Source organism: Cinclus cinclus, chromosome Z (genome assembly GCF_963662255.1).
Source record: "Cinclus cinclus chromosome Z, bCinCin1.1, whole genome shotgun sequence".
Lineage (NCBI taxonomy): Eukaryota > Metazoa > Chordata > Aves > Passeriformes > Cinclidae > Cinclus > Cinclus cinclus.
In genome coordinates this window covers 58,014,218-58,032,522 of record NC_085084.1, presented here as the reverse complement: position 1 = coordinate 58,032,522, position 18,305 = coordinate 58,014,218, and the positions used below count along the sequence as shown (strand labels likewise).

At 40.0% G+C, this 18,305-nt stretch overlaps 1 protein-coding gene across 1 annotated transcript; it reads left to right on the top strand.

The window, feature by feature from the left end:
- The first annotated feature begins 2,043 nt into the window (after positions 1-2,043).
- KCNV2 (potassium voltage-gated channel modifier subfamily V member 2) lies at positions 2,044-7,122 on the top strand. The gene is made up of 2 exons (XM_062513739.1): positions 2,044-3,483; positions 6,847-7,122. Exons 1-2 carry the CDS (start codon positions 2,044-2,046, stop codon positions 7,120-7,122), a joined length of 1,716 nt encoding a protein of 571 aa, XP_062369723.1.
- The last annotated feature ends 11,183 nt before the right edge of the window (positions 7,123-18,305 follow it).

Sequence of the window (18,305 nt, the reverse complement as noted above, 5' to 3'; positions counted from 1 at the left end):
AAATGATCTCTTGAATAGTGAGCAATAAGCCCTACTGGATACCTCTCAGAAGAAGCCAGGGAGCCTGACAAAAAGCAAAATTAAATGCTACAGCACAGACTGGCATGAGGAATATGGTTATAGTCTACCCTGGATCTCGATTAAGAAATATTCAAGAATTTTCAGTACTAAAATGATGGCGTTGTGAGCTACCTTTTTCTAGCATCTGAATTAGTTTTCTTAGGAGAATTAAGCAGCCTTGAAACGTGACATGAATCTGCATTAAGATTGTTATACAAAGGACTCACCATGGTATGATTTAATGCTCAAAGCAAACTGTAAACCAGGTTGGTATCTCTAAAGAGGTACTGATGATACCTATTAATAGGGGCCTTGCCTCTTTTGCATCAAGAAGGAGAACTGGCAGGGGAGACCAATTCACTTTCAAGCAGAGTTAAATATGAATTACAAATAATTCAGGCCTTGAGCAGTGTGACTCAAAGAAACCTTGAACAGTTTAGTGTGATCCACTCACTAGAATACAGACCGAGACCAAAAACATTGCAAAATGCTCAGCTATGGCATCTTCAATTTTGTCAAGAACTGGTAAATATAAATACAAAAGCTACAACTGGAGGTAAGGAAACAGGAAAAAAGAAGGAGACATTCTTATAGCAACAGCAATTTCTTCACATAGGACACCACCAAAATAACAGTATTAGGGTCTGCAGATGAAAGAACATGAGGCCAAAGCAGAAGAACAGGAGTTGGAGGACAATAAAGTGAAAACACTGCTGCAGTGCTCTGGGATACACTGTCCCAGCAGCCTGCATGAAAGGGGGCTGCGAGCAGAAGGCAGGCTACAGGTTACAGGTGGGAAGCCTTCCAGACCAGCGAGGGTGTTGCCAAAGCTGGTAGTTTTCCAGTGCCTTGTCTCTTCCTGCACCAGCCTGGATAGAGGTGAAATAATGAGCTGCTTCTCAGGAGTCATAAATCAGGTGCTAAGAGTATGCCCAAGGAACCAGCATTTTGTTGTGTGCATCCCCTTCTTCAGAGGAGCTCCATCTTAGTGACAAAGGGAAGTAACCTGGTTTTTGGGATGCTCATTGTTACAGGAATCCCTGGTGTCAACTCAACCAGAAACTGAAGATGAAACCTCCATCCTAACAAAGGGAAAGCATTTTTCCTGTCCTTTTAGTTACCCACTGCAGCTTTATACTACTCTAACATGATCTGCAAAAGAAACAAGAGTGGCTTTATGCTGTTTCTCAGCAGCTTCTGAAGAGTTTGAAGCTGGAAACCCCTTCACATCCCTGTCCTTTTCTTCCACTGTGCATTAGACCTGCAGTTTCAGAGTACATCCTAAACTTCAGGCTCAGACTGAAATATTCCTTAGCTCTTAACCAAATGAAGGTATTCCAACAGTGAATAAAATGAAATTACTTTTATTTGCTCACCTTTTGAAAACATTTTAAGAGCTACTCCAGTGATTTCCTACCCTTTATCTGCATATCAATTATTAATTATTTTCATTAAAGAAAACCAAGCCATGTTTATGCTCATGAGGATGAAAAAAAATTGTAATGCTCTCTTTCTCTTTGCCCCTCGTACCTTTTTATTTGAGATTATTTTTAATCCATATATACTTGAAATAGGAAGATGTGTGGGTTTTATTAGCAATAAAACTTCAGGGGATTTTCCTCCCCTACTGATTTTTCATAGTTTTATGGATCCATAATCATTCACGTCACAGCCTAAGGGAAACGAGGCTTGAACAGGATAATAGCCCTTAAATCCCCTCCTCTAAGCACTCAGATCTTTGCTGTCAGCAAGATTAAAACGGTCAACAGCAGTCTTCATGTGTCTATATCCCACACAGAGCTTTCACAACAACTGGAGTGGAGGCTGGCAGGGAGAAATATGCAGAACCACTGCTGTGCATGATACTTCTGAGATAAAGAGAGAAGAAAACCAGGTTGTCAGTTTTTGCAGTGTTGAAAAGGACTGGCATTAACTGCTTGATCGGGTGAATGAAAAGAGGGCAGAAGAGTAAGGAATAATATTATGTTGCAGTTTAAGAGGCAGCAAGAGTTTCCTTTCCTAAAACATATAGGCAGAGAGATGGAAGCACCAAACATCCTCCTGCAGCCCAGCAAGGAGAAGGAAAAGGAAATTGTTAATGCAGACAAGCAGAGTGGTACCTCTGCCACCACTCCCTTGAATGTCCAACCCCTACTGCAACTGGGACCTGAGGGGAATTACAACTATTATGTGGATGATGAAGATGAGGAAGATGAAGAGAAAGAACAAGAAAAATGGCCACATGAAGAGTCATTTAAAGGAGAAGGCAAGGCCTCATCATTTATTCCTTGTTCCCCTGCTCTTTCCCCTGGAGCCCCAGCCACAGCTCCTGCTCCATCTGTGCTGAACATCAATGTTGGTGGCCAAAGTTACCGCCTCACCTACCAGGCAGTGGCCATCTATCCCAAGACCCGCTTGGGCCGCCTGGCTACCTCCACTGACCGTCGTTGCCAGCTGGGCCTGTGCGATGACTACGCTGCCCAGGTTGATGAGTATTTCTTTGACCGGGACCCAGCCGTCTTCCAGCTGGTGTACAATTTCTATGCCTCGGGGGTGCTGCGGGTGAGGGACGAGCTGTGCCCCCGCAGTTTCCTGGAGGAGCTGAGCTACTGGGGCGTGCGTCTCAAATACACACCCCGCTGCTGCCGCATCTGCTTCGAGGAGCGCCGGGACGAGCTGAGTGAGCAGCTGAAGGTCCAGAGGGAGCTGCGCTCCCAGGCAGAGGCTGAGGAGAATGAGCAGCTCTTCCACCACATGCGCTACTACGGTCCCCAGCGCTGGCGCCTCTGGAACCTCATGGAGAAACCCTTCTCCTCTGTCACTGCCAAGGTGATGGCAGTGGCCTCCAGCTTCTTTGTGCTCATCTCTGTGGTGGCCCTGGCACTCAACACGGTAGAGGAGATGCAGCAAGTAGACTGGAAGAGTGGGGATAGCCGGCCTGTCTTGGAGCACGTTGAGACCTTGTGCATTGCATTCTTCACACTGGAGTATGTGCTGCGCTTGGTCTCTACCCCAGACCTGCGCCGCTTTGCCAGCAGTGCCCTCAATGCAGTAGACCTCATTGCCATCCTGCCCCTCTACCTGCAGCTGCTGCTTGAATGCTTTATTGACGATGACCAGCCCCGGGGTCGGGGCTCCCAACATGAGCACGATATTGAGAAGGTGGGACGAGTGAGCAAGGTAGGACAAGTGCTTCGCATCATGCGCCTCATGCGCATCTTCCGCATCCTCAAGCTGGCCCGCCACTCCACAGGGCTGCGTGCCTTTGGCTTTACCTTGCGCCAGTGCTACCAGCAGGTGGGCTGCCTTTTGCTCTTCATTGCTATGGGCATCTTTGCCTTCTCTGCCATGGTCTACACAGTGGAGCACGATGTCTCCAGTACCAACTTCACCAGCATTCCCCACGCTTGGTGGTGGGCTGCCGTAAGTAAACACATCTTACCTTGCTGGGTAGCCAGAGATCCTCCCTTCCTTCCCCTCCCTTTCCTTGCTGGAGTTGCTGACAGACTTGAAAACAACAGGCTCAGATCAGTGAACATCTGCTGTGAATTCTGAGCTTACTGGACATATGCGCACGCACATACACACACACACACACACACACACACACACATACACATGCACTCATTCACTTCACTGTAAGCTTAAAGCAAGGCTTAATCAGGCAGGCAGACTTGAAAATCCTGTATCTCCAAATGCAGACAGTATTTTCATTTTTAAAGAAGAAATGGGAAAATACATAGCATAAAAAAGCATTTCCCAATTTACTGCCATTGTCACTGCTGCCAAATCAACAGGGGGAAAAGGCTATCTAGTTACAGGGTTTTTTTTTTTATTCTATGCACAGATATTCTACGACCCATCATAAAACTGCAAGATGGTAAGACATAGTTTATTAACTAGAGTCAGATCACTCAAACTTTAAAACCGAAAGCTGTCCCAGAACTCTGGCTGTTAAAAATCCAAAATCTTGTGTTTTATGCAAGAGATTGCATTCTGCTGTGGTGCAGAAGATGAGTGTATTTACAGCATCCTAGATGAAACCAGCAGGTAGGTAGACACTGTCGATGCCAAGGGAAGGCACAGGACCCACATCTTGGCCATCCATAACCCTACAGCTTGTCCTAGGCTGTTGTCGCACACAATTTTTTTTGCAGCAGCTGATGCCAGCCTGCATAGTCCATTTTTATGTGGGGGACCAGGAGCACTTCAGACCCCTGGGCATGGCTATGGGTCTGGCTCTGTCACAGCCACTTCCCCGGAGAAAGAAGCCCATGCAAATAGACAGGATAGGAATTAGAATATCTCATGCTGGTTGATCAGCACAGACACTGGGTGCACCAAGGTGCATATGGGGCCCACTGGATAGTAATCCCAACCCATTCAAGGTCACTTCTGGCCAGCTGTCCTGGAGCGCAAGGTCTGCACTTGTGTTTTAGCCATGGACAATGAGATGTGGTGCTTTACCACACATTTACAGTGATATAGCACATGGCAGAAAAAAAGCCTTGCAGACAAACATAGATGCACACATTTATATATGCACATGCAAATGTGTAACTGTGCTGAATATCCTTTAAGCTGGCCTGTGGAAGGATGGAAAAATCAGTGAATAAAGAAAAGGGTCCTGTAACGAGATCTTCACAGATCATCTATAAGTGATATACAAAGGCTATGAGAACATTGGTAAAATATATTTTGTTTTCTGAACATGCAGATTATATTTAAAGTCTTCAGGGCTCATTTTTGCAAACTGGTGACACCATAATCATTTAGATATTCCTAATAAACTTAAATGGCCAAGTGAAAAAGGCTTAACTGGCTGAGCAATTCTAGTTGTCTTCAAAACAGGCAATTTTGAACTGTTTTCAAAACAGAGGCTGTATCATGCATGCTGCAACTCCAAAGCATAAAACACTTTTTAAAAGCCTACTTGTTCCTTAAGACTGTAAATTAAAATAACTAGATCATTCAAATTCTATAAAAATCCAACAGTATTCACCATCTCACACATTCAGGAGAAGAAGCATCCCTCCTAAATTGTTGCAGACAATGTATAAAACTATGCCAGTGGTACAGAACCTTAATGCAGGATAACATTTTTGTCCTGGTTGATAGAGATAAACATCTTGACTTCATCTCAGTATTTATTTTTGGAGATATTTATCCTGTATTATCATTCAAATCCAGTGACTTAATTTCCATTAAACCAAATCACTAATCCTTTTTTATTCCACAGGAAGCACCAGGTGCATCCTAAAAATTTGCTCACCCAGTGCTGTCGCATGTACTCTAATGGTTTCTTCATTTAAAATATCATTCTATTTACCATTTTAGAGGGTGGCAAACTCTACACAGTGACCTTCTGAAGTCTTACTTCCATGCTAAAGCCACAAGGGCATTACAGTGAGTCCTACTGTCTGTGGGTTTTTTTTGTCAGAGTTTTAGGTTATTGTTTAACAGATACACACAGTGTGCTGAGACACTGTGAAAAAAATGAAGTAAAATTCACTGGCTGAAAAAGATCCCTTGCACAGACTAGAAAGTGAGAGGCGACAGAAACATGCAAGTTCTACCTGCCCAAAAAAAAGTAAGTTACATTTACTAAGTGTAAAAATTATAAAACATTAAGAGGTGTACAGTGAAATTAAACAAATTAGGAATTATGTCAATTGTTTGAGAGTATATCTTTCAAATATAGCATCTTCATAATCAAACATCGATTCATTTTTTATCTAAATTTTGCAATGGATGTATTTCAGTAGCTGGTGTAGCACTGGACCCATGACACACTTCCATCATATAACCACAGGCTAGAAAGAGAAAATTATATTGGCTGAGAAGAAAAATGTGAAGGTATGTGCAGAATGAGCTGGCAAAGTGTTCATATTTATATAAAACAAATATATTAAACACCATCATCCTCCAAAAAACCCCAAAAACAACAACAAAAAAACCCCTAAATACGACAATCAAAGCTTAAACATTTTAAACAACCCCTAAATCCTTCTTCAAAAGGAGATTCAGCAAAAGTTACCCAGCTGTGTACTTATTTAACACTATAACTATACATGTTGCACCCATACACTGCAAGCAAAAACTTCCAGGCTACAGTTCTTTGTAAGTATGTAAATATTAAAGGGGATTTTATCTAGAAACTTGGAAGTCCTAGATCATTTCTTCCTGTAATGCAAATAGGAAAATTCATTTCATAATTAATTGAAGGTTTTCATGTGTTTTTCACTAGTTCCTAATATATATATGAAAGGCAAAATTCAATATACAATATACTTTTACACAGAATAAGTCCCAAATACAGGGCTTTATCAGCATAGTGGATTTAGAAACAGGACATCTGTTCAAAGTGACATGATGAGGGAGCAGGGTTGCAGCTATCAGTGGATTTGCATGGTTAGGGAGTCATATCTCTCCTCTCCCTACAGCCAAGCAAACTCACCTTCTGGACAGGCTGGTGTGGAAATTGTCTGGGAATTCCCTCTGCAGGGCAAAAATCTAAAAATCCTCCTGAATGGTGTCAAACCATTGTCTCCCTTTACTTCATGAGAGGGATTTTTTTTTTTTTTTAAAATTAGGGATATTTTGCATAAGCACCCCCCCTCAAAAACAACAACAACAACAACAACAAAAACAACAGCAGAGAGTATTTATTTCAGACTTACAATGCAAACTACAAAAGAGCTAACTTTAAGATTGTCCCTGATCAGTGGACATATCTGTCTATGTACTTCTTCTCAGCTAATAAGCTGTGTGTTGGTTTGCCTGTAGGTCAGCATCTCTACAGTGGGATATGGAGATATGTGTCCAGAAACTCACCTTGGACGCCTGTTTGCTTTCCTCTGCATTGCTTTTGGAATAATCCTGAATGGCATGCCCATCTCCATCCTCTACAATAAATTCTCAGACTATTACAGCAAGCTGAAGGCCTACGAGTACACAGCTCTCAAGAAAGAAAGAGGGAAGGTCGACTTCGCACGGAGAGCCGTGAGGAAAATATCTGAGTGCTGTGGAGAGGGCGCATCCCACCCTTTGTCACAGCAATGATAGCTTGTGTTTTGGATATTGGGGAGCAACCAAGAAGCTGGAGGAGAAAGAGGAAAAGTAAATCAGCCAAAAGATACATTAAAAAGGCCAAAAGTAACAAAAGTAGATGGTGAAATCTGTTTTGAAGGGGGTTGTTTTCAAAACTAAAAAGGCTCAGATTAAAACAACAGATTTTTTTAAACTCTGATAGCCTCTGAGCAGCACTTAAGTGGTCACCAACATTCTGAAATTGCTTCCTTCAGATTAAACACTGAGTAAGTCTCACATGAAGATTTAACTCCCTGCTACTGATTAGATTGACAATAAGGACCCACCATAATTGTACAAACTGAAAACAAATTGCTGTCATTAAGGTTCAGCTGCCTTACCTCTGTCAAGGCAGTGTCAAAAATTAAACAAATAGAATACCCAATATACTGACTGCATCACTTAAATTGGTTTGGCATCAGCTTTGAGTTAGAGGAAAATGGTCTTGAGCACTTACCTAAATATTAGCAGCAGCTATACTCCTTAAAATATCAGCCTATGTTTTTATTTCCAGATAACTATGTTTCATTGTTCCAATTTTATTTTTCAAATGCAGTCCTGCAAATTAGCTCTCCTATCTTCAAGCCTAGTCAAGAAATGCTCCGCTTTTAGCATTTCCCACCCCCCACCTCTATAGTAATCTTTCAATATAACAAGAACTAGTGAAGAATTCTGGAGTCTCAGTTGATAAATCTCATTTGTCAAATCTGAAAACACTTCCAAACCAAATCCTTTTTAGGTATAGGATAAAGTGATAATTTAATTTTCAGCATTTAATGAATCTACCTATTGGATTGTTAGAATAATAGACCTGTCAAGGAATGTAAGTATTAAAGCAGTATTTAAAAAATAATCAAAGGAAATATGATTCCTTTGGGTAATGGGTAGTAACTCTTAAAGACCATATCAAGGATTTTATCAGCATTTAACTGTAAACAATTTTAAATATAATTTTAGATCAAGATAATTGATATTATCTGGTATATACAGCCATTAGGAACACAATCCTGACACCTTAGCTCACCCTTAGAAGTACCTTATGTTTTAAGATTACTGTGTCTTCTTGCACAGCTGGAGGGGATTTCTCATGTGTCTAAACTCATCCCAACACTTAAATAACAAATAAAACCAATTATGATTAAATAGATCTGCAGTTTTATGTATTACTTCAGAGACTATCAAGAATATTTTTTTACATAAGAGCAGTCATAACAATGCAGAAACAGTAATCTGAATAACATATCTGAAAGAAAAAATATTTTATTGATAATCAGATGCAAAGACCTTAAAGAAAAAAAATAGTGTAATGAAAAGGATCAACAGTAACAATGTGCTGATATGACCCATGGCCGTTACTCAGCAGTGCTCCTGCTGCAAGGCATCTTGATGGCAGAGATGCATTTCAAAACTCTTGAACTCTCACGTTGTGTCTGTGATGCTCTGATGAATGCAAATGGCTGCATTAAGATCTCAGGGCCACATGGGATGCAGTGGTGTGAAGCTCACTCTGGGACAGCTGAGGGTGAAAATATCCATTAATTTTGACATATCCATGCGACTTGTGTCAAGCATGGGGACATTTCTCCTTTCAATGGTGGGAAGGTAATTAGTAACCAACTTGCTCTTCTCATTCTCTACCTCCAGACAAACGTATCATAAGCCCATCTGTCATTTTGTTCTTTAGGAATGACAGTCAGAACACTGTGTGCTGATCAGCTCTGTTAAAAGCTAAATCAGGTCTTTAAGGCACAGCTGAGCGCTGGGAGTTCAATGTGATAGATGTTTGCTGTTCTGGACTGCACACAATGCAGAAGCACAATCCTGGCACTCACTGAGAAGAATAGCTGCTTTGCTTTGGCTCCAGGGGATTTGCATAGCCCTTCCGCACAGCAACAACAAGACAAGAAACTTCCAGGAACCACAGGAAATCTCTGACTGCAATTCAGTGAGGTGACAAGTTACAAGCATGTAAAAACATGACTATGCTTTATTTCCAACATGCAAATTGAGTTAGACTCATTAAAATTATTTAAAATTTGGTGATTACTGAATTTTCCAAAATACAGGACACTGTAAATCAATTTGTTTGCTGAAGGAATTCATACTTGCATGACCATGCAGATGGGACGCAGATACTCAGCCTTGTATGGCAGGCTCAGCAGATTCTTGCCACCTACAGAAATCCAGAGCCCAAGCTCTAACTGCTGGGACTGGACTTTGTCACAGACTCAGACCTGACAAAGATCACTAGTCTCATTTTCCACCCCATTTGCCTCACCTGCAGGATCTATTCAAGTAGACATTTTTGAAAACATGTAATGATATAGATTTTCCAAACCAAACACAAGCAGAAGAAAAAAGGAGTCTTGTATTCTAATCAGGAGTCAGAATTGAATGTCTTTAGCAAATGCTTTTTATCTATTCAGTAAGATTTCAATGCATGAATCACTACAGCCCTAATTGTTCAAACACAGCTTGAAGAGGGTGTCTTGCACTCCTCTAGTTGAATCTGTTCTAGTTTGCACCAGGTCAGTAATGGCCCACCAGCACTTAGCTGGATGGAAAGGAGGGTGCCACAGACACTGCTTCAATAAAGAGCAGTGAAAGTTCCCTGACCAAGCAGCAAAGTCTTCCCAAACACCCAGTCTCCTCTGGTCCAAGCAAACTTCAGTTGAGGGCTTTAGTTGAGAAGGAATACAGAGTCTCCACACACTACAGCCACATGAAGGTAAAACTCTTACTTAGAGTACCTCACAGGCTAATGGCTGTGGGCCAAAACACTGCCAGACACAGAGTGATTTCTGTCCCTTCAGAAGCACAAGACATTGTGACCAGTACCACCAGTCCCATTTGGGTGCTCTGAGCACCAAGGGGATCACACTTTGAGCACCTCAGCTTACCTATCAGCTGCTCCACTGTCTTTTTTCTCAATACACTTTGCCCCCTCATCCCTTATCCAGCCCCACCATCTCACAGATGGCAGCTTTGGTACCACCTTGACTACTCTGTGCACTGACTCAGCACACAGACGTGACTCTCTGGGGGACTGGGGATAGATCCTCACTTGGCTCATGACCAAGCTCAGTGTCAAGAGCTCTGACTAGCACCAGAACTGGCACAAGATACGTATCAGAAGTGTGCAGCCTGGAGGACACACCTCTGGTGGTCAGACATTAAGTATAAGGCTACACAAAGTTGCTGCGTCTTGTTTTGCAGTACCTGTCGCCCCTACTCTGCTACACTGAGGAGGTGAATTGGAGCTTAGTGAAATAAAGCACTTCCCAGAAAATTAAAAGTTAGTGCTTGGTAGGTTTTTTTCCCAAAGATTTGTCATTTTCTTCCCTGGATTATCTTAAGCAGTTTTCAGCCTTTGGCTTAACTATTCTTATTTTAGGGGTGACAAGCATAAGTCTGTGCATTTCAATAGCAAAGATTATGCCTAAATTTGAGGTAACATTAGAGGAGCCAGACAGTGCCTGGATTGCTTAAGGCTCTGTCAGTACCACCACTTCCTACATTACCTGTGTAGATGGGAACTAGCAAGATCCTCCCACAAATTCTCTTATGTTCCTACCATACAAAGTGGACCTCCAGCCAGCTCAGAGAAAGGAACAAGTTCATATTACCACAGAACAAACTTTGGAGAACCTGCAGAAGGCTGTGCAAACCTGTATCAGCTGGTTTTGAAAGAGGATAAAGCATTTTTGCCTTTATTTACTTTTTTTCTTTTTTACACAATGTTTCCCTCAGAAGACTTAGTTAATTTATTGTGCCACATCCACAAAGACTTTCAGTGGCATCACGGTCCCTAAATTACTCAAAGGAAACAGTCAAGGGGTAGACATTATGACATCCAAAAACAACACAGCAGTCATGATTGTCTTGGTTACTTGCATTCCACAGGGCTTTGGCAATCAAAAGGTTTTGAAATAATACACCAAGGGAAAACATGCTTAAACACAACAAAGATGGGCAATACTATTGAAGATAAAGTAGACAGTCTTGTTTTATGAGATGCTAATTTGGCGCAACTAAGGTTTTGGGGGGAAAGGGTGGAGAATTCTCAAACCACTGAGAAATTAGAAATCTCTCTAAATATGGCCATGCTAAAGTCTTCTATTTTAACTAATTGCAGATACTAATGAGACCCAGAGGGAGAAGGGAAATGCATTCTATCATTATGTTTCACTACAGACTAACAAACATGGTGTATCTGTAAGACAAAGAAACAGTTTATCTGGATGGCCTGGCTCCATTTTAGGAGAACCAACCATTTTTTCTTCTGCGTAATTTAGTCCTGGGAATTTTGGGGGGAAAAGGGGATAAAAAAGAAAATAAAACTAAAAAGGAAAAAAAAAAAAGAAGAATAGAATTTTTTTTAAAAAGTATGGGTAGGGGTAGTAGAAATGTAGAGTCTGTCCTTACATGAGAGAATGGAAAGAATTCCAGTTAGAATATGCTCCTGTACAAATCCTGTCTTAGAAGAACATCACTTTTTCAGTGCACTTCAGGAGCTGTTTGCTTTCTTCATTCAGAAAGAAAGCACTCAAAGGGGTAGCTACAGTACACCACAGATTAATAGGCATCTGGTACTATTCCCAGGTTTCTAAGGCAAATAACAATATTCAGTCTTTAAATATTGTGAGTAAACTAAGTGAAATTTTTAAAATAGCAACTAGAAATACTTCAAGGTTTTTTATTAAATATAATTACTACCAATAAGATTAAGAAATAAAAATCATCACCTTGCTTCAAAAAATAGCTTCAACTGTTTAGACCATTCTGGTTTTATGCCATGCAAAAATATACTTATCTACTATTACAAAACTTACATTGACTTCTTGGTTCAATAGTATAAAAATTACATGCCCTTTGACTGTAATCCAGTCCTTTATCCAGGACTAAAATAGGGAAAGGTCAGAGGTAGAAGGTTTTTTATGTACTTAGTTAATTTAATGGAAATATCCTGAAAAATTTAAGCTTTCTACAAGTCCTGAGACAGAGAATACCAAGGTCTTTAAATAAAACTTGTCAGTGTCTAATTTTACTCTAAAAAATTACTTTGTAATGTCATTCAAATTCCTGAAGTGGATTTGCTTGATTTATAAGCCAAATAATTTGACATAATTAATAACCAGAAAAGCAAGTACCATACTTTAAAGCCAGTTTTTTCCACCACTTAATAATTGTTCTTGAGGCCACTTTTTCCCTCACCAATTTTGGCAGGGGCTGGGGAGGGGAGAGACAGGGACAACAACGACAGCACACAACAACAAACAACACAAGAAGCAAAAAAAAAAACCAAAAAATAACAAAACAAAACAAAAAAAAACCCAAAAAAAACACCAAACCAGTACGTTCCAGAAGTTCAGGAAAATTCAGGAAATCAAAGGAAGGCTGTGACAGCACCTTTCGCTGTGATGGGGGGGGCCTCTTCAGGGCAGGACAAAGTAGCTGGGTGGGTCCCACTGTGGGAAGAGCAGCTCCTGGCATGGAACATTGTTCACTGCTGCCGCTCAGAGGTTACAGCCTGCCAGCATCCCCTTTTCCTTAACAATATCTGGTGCCTGCTACCTGCCATGTTAGCCAGCTGCGTGCAATTGCATCTTCCTAAGGAGATTGTACCAAAAGCCTGAGGTCTTGTCACTAAGGGTGGAGTGTTTACAGTAATGTAAAAGTTAAGCCATTTTAAATTAATTTAAAGATAAGTAATTCCGACATATCTCAAACATCTTTAATTGGTACAGTCTATTTAATTTTTACCGCCCACTATCAAAAAATACAGAATTTGAAGTAGGCTCTAAATCTAAGTATTTTTACCTGTTTAGATAAACAGGAAAAAAACATAAAAGTTGAAAATGCCTACATAGAAAAACGGGTGGCATCAATTTGTAATACAGTCTCAGAAAGCATTTCAAATGTAAGAACTGCCTTGAAAACTGGTGCTATCACCATGCTGTGAAGATGACTTCATTGCAAGTGTGGTGGCAGCTGATGTTCTTCATCTCACCACAGCCTGGGAGCAGAAACTTTAACAACCACAATATACTGAACCAATTCTCATATTATATTACTATTCTTCTCTCCAAAAAATGTTTTCTCAGAGATGCTTATAATTTACTCTATCATTAAATCATTTAAGTAACAAATCCTGCTTGTTTGTTTCTTTCTTTTCGTTATTTGTTTGGTTGGTTGGTTTTGGTTGTTTTTTTTTTTGTTTGTTTGTTTGCTTTGGGTTTTTTTGGTGGTGGTGGTGGATGGGGCTGTTTCGGAACAGTTTCCCTTCTTTCCCCACAAGTGTCTTATTTGTATAAGTTTTGCAAATGGATAAAAACTTTTAGATGACTTTTTAATTCAATGCTTATAGCATCTACTTGTCTATGTCTGTATACCCAGAGGTCCTGTAGGCTCCCTTCTTTATTAATTTTATTTTTTGTTTTAAATTCTAATAAAATTTAGACACACTAGTTAGAGCACAGCCCAGCAAGATGAACCTGAACCAACCTGAACGGCAGACAGAACCAGATGTGGGGAAGACAGTGGAAATCAGAGAATCGGTAGGATTTTTGCATTGTGTAAAGCATAAGTGCACTTGTAAGACACATTCTGATTGAAAGATACATAAATCCAGCAATTAAAACCATTCCATGACAGCAGATGACAAGATGGTTAAATCCACTTCAGCCAGCATAGCCCTTGACAAAACTTCAATACAACTATTGAAAGAAGAAAATCACAAAGGTACACGATGTTCAGTTGGGCATATGCAAGGAATTTCTGCTGATAACTGTGTTTAACTCACATATTTTTCAGTTTTCCAGCCATCAGTGACTTTCCCTTCCCTCAATCTCTCCAGGCAGAACAGTGTGTAACACCCTACTGACTACTTTGATGCTACAGTAAAATGGGTTGGATGTTCTGTATACATTTGCAAATCATGTCAAGGAAAACTTGAACTGCTGAAATTTAGAGTTGTGGGAATGAGAGAAAAGGTGGAGGACCCACTTTGATAGATTTAATTAGTGTTTCTTAAACAGCAACAATTTCCAGAAACACCTGTTCCTCTTTTATTGGATGGTTAATACAAGGTATTTACTATTTATAGATCTTCAAAAAGGTTTCACATCTTAAAAGTACAGGATCTTAAAAGAAGACACAGAAAAACAGAATGGTCTTTAAACAACAAAAAACATACAAAAAAAAAGAGAAAAAAAAGTGCAATTTACACAATGGTGAATGTAAGGGAGCAACTCAAAGCAATAGTTTTAAAGCCCAAGCAGAAAACAAGGAAACTGATGGATGAATAATATAATTAAGGGTAAATGAACTCTGGTGTTTTCACAAAGCAGCTGAGCAATGTGATATACACTGAGGCAAAATGGATGGGTTTTGGCAATGATCTTGCCCTTGATAATGCCAAATGTTAAATGGGCAGTACAGATCTCTTCCAAGAAATCAGAAGGAAATATGGCTTGATTAATGCAATGAACTCTTGCATTAATCTGTTTTAAAGATGCAAGAAATTAAAAAGCTCCCACTTCTAATATTTATTACTACAATTTAACTTTTTAGATGCAACACAGGAATAAAGAGAACACACAGTAGAATGCCATAAACACCAAGTGGTGTGCATATGTTGACATGGTCTTGTGTCCATTCTGGCAGTCTACAACCCAACTAGGCAAGAGATGGATGGACAGGACTAAGCAAGAAAGTCTCATATCTTATGGGTCACAGTCTGTCTGCAATGTGTGTACTGTCCCCAGACATTCCTCCTTTATTTCCAGCTAAGTCAATCACTCTGCATTTTCTGCTGATCCCACTTTTTCCTCAGTTCTGCACTCAGAAACAAACTCAAAGTCATTGCATACTTTTTTTGCTTTAGAAGACAAGGTAAGTTGGTGGAATCAGTAGGAAAGTAAAACACTGCATGCTCCTGGTAGATCCTACTGTCAGCAGCAAAGGGGAAGGCCGAGTCTTCTGCCCCTTAAACCAAGAGCTACTAAGGTGCAACTGCACCCATCTGCATGCCCCTATTTCCAAAGTAATGGAAAATACACTGTTACACACTAATATATATCAATGCCAAGGAAATGGATCTTCTGTCCTCTAAGAACAAAAAATAAAACAACCATTACCACCTCATCTGTCCTAGCACTCATTATGGTGGCTCACCCTCCAACTTCTGCTAAGTAAGGTGAGAGTTTTTGGCTGGTCACAAGGAACAGGCATTTCACCTTGGGAAAATGGCTTTAATAAAAGAAATGCCCTGTAACTGCTGGCAAAGCCTTTCTTCTGAGCAAGTAGGAGTCAAAAAAATTTACTTGAAGGCTATGCACTTCCGTCGTTTTCTTGGCAATAAAAAATTACTACAAGCTATATTAAGATGCTGGCAATAATTTGAGTACTTTGGATAACATAAAGTAGGCCAAAAAATACATATCAAACACAATAAGAAGCATACACTTTTAAAAAAACCCAAGTCAAGAAAAATCCACTATTATTTCAGAATCTTTTGAAAATTTACTTCTTTGCCTTCACACAGCCATAGAGAGCCATGGCAGACTGGGACAGATATGGCACTTCATCCAACCAGTTTCTTCACTGGGAAAAACCAGGCAACTCCTTGACGTAGCTTAAGGCATTGAAACAATCTTTCAAATGCCACATAACCTGCTTTTCATCTCCTTCTATTTAAGCAATTCCAGAATTTGTTTTCAATTGACATTAAAGACACACCTTAACAGTGAAATTTATATTCTATCTCTGGCAGGAAAACAGTGGCAACTATAGTATAACCTTAACTGATGTCTGCTTAATGAAAAGAGGCATTTCTCAGCTTGCAGTAAGGAAAACTAACAACTAGTCACTGCAAATTACTACACATAACTTAAAATAAATGATGTATGCAGACTCAAAAATGCAAATAAACTGGTACACATCCAGCTAAAGCAACTGTAATTAAAGCACACAATCAAAGCATCAGATCAGATTCATGTAAGCACACAATCTTACACGGCTTTTTGCTGTTCAGTTTATTAGCATCTTTTCTAACTGTGACTTATTTTCGTTACTCCCTGTAATCCTCTTGATTGGAAGTATGTCTGTGCCATATTGTAAGTATTAGTTCCTCTTAATAACCCAAAAATTGAGAAGGGTTGTACCAGATTTTTTTCCTCTCCCTGTTTTATTTTACCATTAATTATTCAGTTACAAATCTGTTGCATGCTTCATTCAGGTTGGCTTTTTGGCAGTAACTGAGACTTCTTTAGAAACAGTTCACTACAATTTAAATTCATTATCTGCTGCTAATTAAACCGATCTGTTTTATTGTCACAGAAGAAAATCCTGTTACAGAAGCTAATGAGATCCAATCTTCAGTAACTGAGAGGATGTTTACAAGCAGGAACACTTAATGCCATTGCCAATCAGATGCTGGAATTAAGCACATTTTCTAGGTGTGTACGTCTAAGTCTAAATAGTTTAAAGCAGTGAAATGCACTGTTTCATCTGTATAAATAATCTCTTTCTTTTCACTAATCCTGTCTGGGGGCACAGTTTGTTAATTCACAAAAAACCCACAAAATACTCAAATAGGCGATATATAAATAAAAACAAATAAATCATAAACCAAACTGTAATTTGTAGTTTACTTCAGCTACTTTGGGCAGTACATAAATGTTACACTTATGAAAATGGTTTGTAACATTTGCATCTGTTGATTTACTGATACTTTGCTGACTGTGCTGTCCTCTAATTCCACCTAAGTTTATGATTAGGTGTAAACATTTAAAGGTTAATCCCAATTAGGCATGCTTGGCCCTGGCATTAAGTGTTCCTGCTTGTAAACACATCCTTTCAGTTACTTAAGATTGCAGCTCACTAGTGTCTGTAACACAATTTTCTTTTGTGACAATAAATCAGATTGTTTTAACTATCAACAGATAGTGAATTTAAACAGTAGTGAACTGTTAAGTCTAAATTACTGCCAAAAAAGCGAACCTGGACAAAATATGCAACAGATTTATGCTGAATAAATATGGAAGTAGAGCATCACAGAATGAATCAGTTTGGAAGGGACTACAGTGGACCATTTGGTCCAACCTTCCTGCTCAAGCAAGATCATCCTAAAGCACTTAGCACAGGACTGTGACCAGAGTTCTGGAATATCCCCAGTGAAAGACTTCATAATCTCTCTGAGTAAGCTGCTCCTCTGCACAAAAAACCTCTCCCTCATGCTCTGGTGGAACTTCTGTGCACCAGTTTCCACCCTTTGCCTCTTGTCCTATTGCTCAGCACCAAGAAAAGCCTGACTCCATCCTCCTGGCACCCTCCCTTTGGACACTTAAAGGCAATGATGAGGTTAAGTGATTTCAAGGCTGAGCAGGTCCAGCTTCCCCAGCCCTTCCCCACTGGAGAGATGCTGAAATTCCTTGATCAATTTTCTAGCTCTAATTAGTGGTAGAGCAAAACAGGGAGGGCAAAAAAAACCCTTCTCAATTTTCAGGTTACTGAGGGCAATAATCTAATGTTTAGAACCTGGCACAGACATACAGGAGCAATGAAATTAAGTCATAGCTAGAGAAGATGCTGATAAACTGAATAGCAATCAGTCATGTAAGAATGTGTGTTACATGAATCTGATGCTTTGTTTGCTTTAACATCAGGGCCATAGAGGTGCTCCCTAGAGAACCAGACTATTTTACCTCATGCTATGCATTCAAGTCTGAGTCTAACACTGGGTAATCTGGCTGTGATATGTGCAGGAGTGTGGAGTATAGGACTAGTGGTGGATGATGATGACCTCTGTCAGTAAATGCAGTAATTCAGGAGACTGATTTCAAGAATGTAAATCATGGGAACTTAAACCATTTACTTAACCACTGGCAGCCAACCACTGGTAGTTGTGATGTACTTCATGTTGAGGAAGCTGTTGTCTTAGGAGAAGCAATGCCTAAGTATCTGCTATTACTAATGGAACCACATCTTACCAAGCTAAGCAACAGTAAAGAGTGACTCCTACAGCTGGAGATTTACTCAATCAGGTCCTCTGCTTGGGTAAGTCTGTCAGCAGACAGACTTGAGCACCAGCAGGGAGGGTGTTGTATGAATGCTGTACGAAGGAAGCTTTGGATTTTTTCTAAATGAAGAAATTA